The 7761-nt window shown below is 41.1% G+C and overlaps 1 protein-coding gene across 1 annotated transcript; it reads right to left on the bottom strand.

The window, feature by feature from the left end:
- Nucleotides 1–1739: 1739 nt before the first annotated feature.
- On the bottom strand, nt 1740–4534 carry LOC146190229 (uncharacterized). The gene is made up of 4 exons (XM_084599749.1): nt 4084–4534; nt 3721–3998; nt 2124–2369; nt 1740–1750 (listed from the first exon to the last, which is right to left on the bottom strand). Exons 1-4 carry the CDS (start codon nt 4371–4373, stop codon nt 1740–1742), a joined length of 825 nt encoding a protein of 274 aa, XP_084455875.1. The 5' UTR covers nt 4374–4534.
- Between the last annotated feature and the right edge of the window lie 3227 nt (nt 4535–7761).

Genomic DNA, 7761 nt, shown 5'->3' with positions numbered 1-7761 from the left:
AGAAACTTTTAACCCACTTGTTTGTTCTTTCAGGCCATTCAATCCAAAGGAGCCCCTTTGACGAACTGCTGGGCTTTCATCGATGGCACAGCACGGGCAATTTGCCGACCCTCAAGGGACCAAAAACTTTATTTCAGCGGCCACAAACGATTCCATGCCCTGAAGTATCAAGCCATAATGTGTCCCAATGGAATCATTTGCCAATTGGATGGGTCATATCCCGGCAGTAAACATGATGCTGGTGAGTGAATAACCAACTTCAGCAAAAACAAATGAGCCCAGCTGGCCTAACCAAGTGCTGCTGACACATTTCATACTATCCTTTTTTTTTTTTTTTTACTGTTTCAGGTAACTTTGGGATCAGCAAAGTGTATTCAAAACTGGAAAAGCTTGTTCAGGGGCATGACTACTGCATTTATGGAGACCCTGCCTACCCCCTGCGGCCCCTTCTGCTGAAGCCCTATGGCGGTGCTTACTTGACTCCGGAGCAGTGCGAATTTAACAAGGCTATGAGTAGTGTGAGGCAGGCCGTGGAGTGGGGATTTGGTAAAATTGCAGGGCTGTTTGCTTTTGTAGACTTTAAAAAGAACCAAAAGATGTACCTCCAGAACTTGCCCCGAATTTACAAAGCTAGTGCTCTTCTTGCAAACTGTCATACCTGTTTATACAGTGCCCAGGTATCACAATATTTTGGACTTGATCCACCAGATCTTGAAACTTACCTCACTCCTCTGTAGTTGCAGCAAAACAAACAGATTGTGAAATCTGAGCTTTTGCAAAACCTTATCTTAAAATACAGTCTAAACACAAACACTTACCACAGGAGTCAGGTATTTTTATTGAAAAAGTGAAAAATTGCTTGGCTTTGCGCGTTGATCATTTTTTGAAAGCTCTCAAGTAGCTTTTCATGCTCTCTTTCATGGCGAGAGACTTCAAGCTGGTGTTTTTTTTCTTCTAGGTCCAGCTTTCGCTCCTCTAGAGCGAGTCGTCGTGCCTCATTTTCCACTCTTGCATTTTCAATTTTAATTTTTTCTTTTTCAATTTCCACCTCCTTCAGGCGTATTTCGTATTCGTTTGTCTCACGCATGATCAGCAGCTGCAGGCCCATATGTTGTAGTCCTCTGCTTCCTGCAAAGACAGGCAAAGACGGCTAGTTTTAATGTTAATTCATACCTCTGCAACTACATTAGTGAAACTGGACTTCTTTTAACTTTCTATCTCCTGAATTCCATTCCCCTTTCTCAACTTATGCCTTGTAACAAACTTCTCGAATAATAAAAATTAATTCATGTAAGAGAATTTGCTAAAGCACAAAAGCCAGAATTGCATTTTTCCACAAAACATAATGAATTGGCATTCCACAACTGAAGCTGACTGATTTTTATGAAATCGGTGTTGAAATACTAATATGCACACAAATGAAAAAAAGAAAAAAGAACCCATAGGAACAGTAAAGCATTTAAAATCTTTTTTTTTTTCTGTTTTCATTATGACTTTTCAACTACTGACTGAACGTTGTTATGCTGCAATTGCCTTGCAATCATGTTCCCAATGTGTATAGCTCTTTTAATTTATATCTGTATGTGTTGACATGTCACTATGCAACAGCTGAGTCTGTATTGTTTGCCAATATATAAGCCATGGGCCAAACTTTGTCTTGTCTTGTTTTATAAAAAAATTGTGTAAGGGGTTGGAGCTTTTGTTAGGTGTTTTGTCATCACCTTTGCCCCAGCCACCTCTTAGTCTGTGTCTGAAAATATGAGAAAAGAAAGAAAGAACAGAGTTTCTCTTGCAATGCCTCTTCAGTGCTAAATGCGTAAACACTAAAGGCGGCTTTAAAGCTTGTGTTTATACCTCTGTGCATGTCATTCTATCTTGAACAGTTCAGAAAAAATGTTGCTGGATATGTGAGCAAACTATATGGTTGCTTCCTTACTATCCACCAAGACAAGACTACACTTGCGCCAGGGAAAGAAATACTGATGTCAGTAATCTGGGCTACTGGAATGATTGTAGTTGTTAAATAAGGTGGAGGCAATGTGTATAAATTTCCTTATTAGCTATCCAGAGATTTTTGACACTGACTACGCATGTGAATGGATAAACGTTTCTTGAAATCTTGCCTGTAGTAAGGAAAGGCAGGAGTTGTCGCCTAGTTGCAGGTTGGCGCAGATCTTGCCCAGCCACAGTTGTCGACTGCTGATGTGGCTGTCCTGCAGAGACTTGGGGCAGCGGCTGATGTTCATTAGCTGATTGCGAAGCTTCTTCCTGGTGCTCCTCAACCTCTCCATCAGAAGCAGCAGCAGATGGGGTTACTGGATCTGTGTTGTACATGCTGAGGAGAGTCTGAGCAGCAGGAGATTGCGACTCTAATGCATCAGCAAAGAAAACAAAATGGAGAGAAAAACATAGCAGTCAGTCTAATAGCCCCTTTTCCTGCAAATGGATCCATGTAAAAATAAACAGGCTCACATCCGACTATTCATTTTCAGAAGCCTCAGCAGTCGAGAATAAAATCAACGGATGCCATAATAATTTTTCTTCTCAATATTATATTGCATTTCGTGTTGAGTACTGCATTGTTATTGTTGTAATCCAGACTTTGTTTTGCTTATCAAATTACCACTGCTCTTGTTCATGCATATATTTGTGGTCTGTATCCTCAGGACTAAATTAAAACAATGATCCTGCTTGTTCGCATTAATAAATGCGTATTTTGAGCATTTATGTAGTTTTTATAATTAAAGGCAGGGGTTGTTGCTACTTTTTAGATGTTTATCAAATCCTGAACAAGAGATACTTTTGAGCCTCCTCCTCCCATGCTTTGTAAATAAACTGAAGGCTAATCAATACCATAATTACAATCAGTTGCATTTCTATGTCATGTTGTCAATGTGCGTATAAGCGACCAACATTCTGAATAACACATGGGTCCTCTGTTGTCCTCCCTAAAAGTACATTTCAGGCTGCACTGCGCTTTTTTTGTTTCACTATTGATAATGCACAAGGTGCCGCCAAGTTGATTGATAGCAAGTGTGATCGTTACATGTCGCCTTCTAAACCACTGCCTTAAGCTGGCTTACTTTCTATTAGTATGGGGTATATATTCTTACTTTTAAACATCGTGCAAATCTACAGCAGAAACAATGTAGGCATTATTTTATTACTTGTTCGTAGATACTGAAATCTCGCATTTTTAAATTTAAATGAGATGGGGAAAAATAACAATACACCAGACAGTGCAATGACAAAACAAGTTAAAGCACAAAAAGAAAAATATCCGTTTCATGTCACCATTCTTGTAGAAAAGCAATACAATAACAGTTACTATGCGGCTGATATGGAACATGCCTTTGTCTAGTAGCATAACCAGCTGAGAAGGAGATAGTTTCAGATATAGGTTTTATAGTGTACATTATTAATTGAAATAAGAACTTCAATCTGCTGACATGATTCCTTTGACTTATTGAGGGCAAGTTAGCTCTTGTTAATCAGGCATTGACTGAAGTATGCTTAAAACTATTATAAGAAACCTTACCCCTTTTGTGTGTATTCTTTCTACATTATTAAAGTTAGATTTCATATTTTAGTGTTTCATTTGTAGAAATGCATAGCGCGAGAAGACCCATAATATGTTCCGAATTCTGCATGCATTTTCTAATATTGGCGGAGATCAAAAGCATAGACATGCGACACGGACCCACACATGTCAAAACTTACCATCCACCGCTCCTAACACGCAACTCTGGGAAGCCACCGCCGCAGAATCGCTGCTGTAACGAGCTGCTTCCTGTGCCGAATTACTGCTGCTTGTTCCAACGTCAATTGCGGTCCTCTTCACGGAGGTAGAGCAGTTGCTTGCGAGTTGCTGCCTCTTTCTGTTAAAAGTGCCCCCTCTTCGTGGAAATATTCGGGGCTCATAGTTAACAGTGCGAGCATAATCTGACAGATCCTGCAGGATCTGTTCCTTTTCGGAGTATTCTTCTTCCGTGCCCGACCTGAATATGGCAAAATACACACGTCTCATAAACAAGTGAACGATAGTGTACAACTGTTTTAGCAGTATACGCAAACAAAACTTACTTCTTCAAATTCTTCGTGTCCTGCTGCCTCCAGTATCCCAGAAGAAGATCGACTCTCTCCTTCACTCCACGCAGCGTGAGGTCTCTCTTGATCACTTTCTTCAAGTTGGTGATCACCAATATCCATTTAATATCGTCGTCAAAAGGCCTCGTTGCTGACACTTCCCGCAGAATACAAATATCTTCATAAGGTGTGAAGCATTTGCGAGGCTTTTTGGCTTGCAAACGGGCCTGCGCCGCGGTCGTAACCGACGAAGCAGCATTGCTGGCGGTCGTGCTGGCGGCTGCCATCTTGATTACCCATACACGCCCGCGCGCGCTTGCGCACGCTCGCGCGCTCCGCTGAAGAAGGCTTCCCAGCGGGGCGCCGTGAACACGCTCGCCGCCCCAGCGTTTTGCGCATGCGCAGTGGCGTCCGCGCCCGCTCGCTCCGCTCCGCTGGCCGTAAACCCGCTCGGCTAAAACTCTCTATTAATAAATGAAATGAAATGAAACACACGCTGGAATTTAACTTGCGGATGACTTCAACTGCCTTTCGATTAACGAGTTGGTCAGCACAAGAATGTTTGGTGCATGCGGCGTGATTTGAGACTAACTGATGCGAATCCAACGAATGTGATGCCTTCCGCATGGAAAGCTTTCGAGTTGAGCGTTGGCTCCTATCCTTAAAAAACCAAATTAGCCCTCTTTAAATTTTTCTTCGCACAATGTTTGCCTAGTTTCGTTTCTATTTATCAACTGTAGAGTCTTCGTTTGTTGACTTTTCGTCTGACCGGAGTTGCAGCCTTTCTTGATTTGTCAGCGAGAAAGCTTGATGTAAGACCTTAAAGTTCGCCCTTTTGTTGCTGGTGTCTTTTACCCGTGATAATTAGGAAGGGTAAAGTACAGTCGTACAAAAGAGAATTTCAACAACAGCTCACTTCGGCGAGCAAGTAATTAGCCGTTAAAGCTTAAGAAATTTATAGAGACTCCTGACTTTGAAAAAAGAAGAAAAATAGCCCCGGCAATATGCGTTATAAACGTTGGTTTCGAACTTTCATTTTGGTCACCTTGATTTTTGAATTTGACTTCGTCCTAATTTTTCTTGGGGATGTTGCCTTGGTTTTGTTTGGCAGGGGACAGCTTCTGGACAGCAAGGGATGGTGAGTTGGGTTTTGGCAAAGGTATTCCGGAATGCAGTCATAGATTGGCTGCTGATAAAGCTGCCGTAGGCTGAAGGTGCGTGACGGTTTAGGAGGCCTTGAGGGAAGAAAATTATGCTTTAGCGGTATTATCACAACACCTCCACCCTCCTCGTAAACATACTCACAGCTTTTTATTCTTAGAAATAATAGCGCAGATTAAAAACAGTACCGCGTACTCTCGTTTTCCGTCATGAAAATATCTGCGGGGTGAGGATTCGGACATTGGGTAGAAGCCGCGCATGTTTCTTTAGTTACGAAGAGGGTCAAGATTATGTTTTGGATGCACCCAACGCGTAAAAGTATGTGAGGTACTAATTACATATGTGTGATATTTTGCACAAAGGAAATTATGCTGTTCCTTACCTACTACGAGTGCTGTGATAAAGGACAATCCATGTTAGTGCCTGAGACCTTGAGGGTGCAGTAAATTCGTGTATTTCTTCACGAGCAAGGGTTTCACTCTGAATAGGAAGTAAACAGGATGTCATGCGTGTGTCCTTTCATGCATGTAGTGTTGCCACGTATAAACGCTCGTGCTCGTGGTGCGGATGCATCTGCTGACGTGTTGGTGGAACCATCATAGCGTTTCGCCTTTCACATCCAAGGGTGCAAATCGCGACGAAGTAGAGTGCTTATGAGCTGCTCATTTCGCATTGAACAATTTCGTGTTTGTACAATTTTTGTAAAATACACTTCCTGTAAATTTTTACCAACGATCTCTACATACTGATTTTTGAAGAAATGGGAGTGAGTTTTTTTTTTCATTTCCTTCTAAAAAAAACTAAGATAGATGCTTCATGCCGAAATAAATACAAGATTATGGTGCATAAGAAAGCTAAACATTAAGGGTTAAAACTTTCGCTGCTGCAACAGAAGATGAATTGAGGATAAACAAACAAATACGCTGCCATCTCCGAGTTGCAACTGAATTTTCTGGATATAAGAGAAACTTGCGTCATTTACTAAAGGGCATTTTTTCATGAATAAATGAAATTGGAGCAACACTGCATTTATTGTAGTGCGTTCTCGCTTTTGGAATGGAGCAGGAAACACAGACAATTTGTTTGGTTTAGAATATATTAATCGTTCTTAGGGAGTTGTTGAATTACAACGGCCTCTTAGTTCGTCACGCTGTGGAAGACAGTGAGCGGCAGAAATTCCAAATAATTTCATTCGCGCACGGTACAATGGGTCGGTATAAGCGTCGCGCGAAATGAACAACAATAAAGAGGTAACAAAAAGAGGTAACAAAAAGATCCACGCAGTTTAACTGATGACGTTGAGGACAAAAGCGCAAAAAAGGAATCAAAAACGACACTGGCGTGCGTGTTTACCAAATGTGTTACAGAAACCCCAGGGAGTAGCGCGAAAAAAGACCGTCTCCTTCCCCCCTCCAGTTTCCCAGCTACATAAAATAGGAATGTCTTTCGAGTTATTCGTCAATTCGCTCTCGCCCTACATCTGATCTTCTGACCGTCCTAGTAAGCTCAGTTGGTAGAGCGGCTGCATCTAAAAGGCGGCGGTCACGGGTTCGATCTCGTACCAGGATGAATTTTTTTTAACTATGAATATCTGAGGAAGCTGCATAGCTTTCCTTTGTAACCATATGGCTGCGCTTGGGTGGGTGTCCAGAGGTAATTACCCACTTATTACTATCGCATCAGCGTAGTATGTCCTGCCCTTGCAAAGGAGCAGAAAATCTAGGTAATGTTTTGTTTTAAGCGATTCTTCCCAACTCATAATTTAAAGCATCGTAATGACCTCGGCAGTTCGGCGCTCTTTTTTGAAGTGGGAGCGAAAAATGAGAGGTCATATCACTTCTACAGCATATATAGGGGAATGCAGTTGCGCAAAATAGTGAAAATAGGTGGAAATGACAAGGATATGTAGTACAAGTACCGTAAGCACTTAGCACAAATGCTTTAAATGAAATGCTGCTTGTAAACTTTAGGGAATATTAACAGATGTTCGAGGAACTCATACTTATGCCAAATAATGCGATATGATTTTGCGTATTATTGAACTTAGCATTTACTGAAATCTTCAGTCTGTCCGAGCGGGCAACAGCGACAAAGCTCTCTTCATTCATCTTTTTCCGAAACAGAAGCAGAGTAGCAGATGATCGCCACTCACTGAAAAAAGAATTTACAGTCATGAGCATTATTAAAGTGAAGAAAGTTTGAGCATTTATTAATCTATAATTATATATCACAAGCGCTGTTTTCCTAGTGTTCTACGTAGTTTTCACGTGAACGCATCATATCTAAAAGTCTTCTCCACATTAAATAGATAAATACCGACAATATTCGCAATATTGTGCAAAATGTTTGTTCCCTGTAATATTGCTCGTGACTGTACATTACCATCGTCTTTAGTTATTTTCAAAATGGCACTGTTAAGTTATTCCAGTGTGTATTCTGAATGAAAGCTCCAGTCGCACTTACATTCAGTATGTTGTAAGTATGCATTCTATTCAGTTTGCTAATATATTAGTT

The sequence above is a fragment of the Amblyomma maculatum genome, chromosome 4, assembly GCF_055883805.1.
Source record: "Amblyomma maculatum isolate TAMU_Amacu chromosome 4, ASM5588380v1, whole genome shotgun sequence".
Lineage (NCBI taxonomy): Eukaryota > Metazoa > Arthropoda > Arachnida > Ixodida > Ixodidae > Amblyomma > Amblyomma maculatum.
Note: the sequence above shows the minus strand (reverse complement) of the source record. Positions and strands in the feature narration are given on the sequence as shown.

Coding starts and splice junctions, on each gene's coding strand:
- LOC146190229 (XM_084599749.1), bottom strand. CDS start 4,373: ATGGCAGCCGCCAGCACGACCGCCAGCAATGCTGCTTCGTCGGTTACG. Junction 3,999..4,083: donor GACACGAAGAATTTGAAGAA/GTAAGTTTTGTT, acceptor TGCCATATTCAG/GTCGGGCACGGAAGAAGAAT. Junction 2,370..3,720: donor CGTGTTAGGAGCGGTGGATG/GTAAGTTTTGAC, acceptor CTGATGCATTAG/AGTCGCAATCTCCTGCTGCT.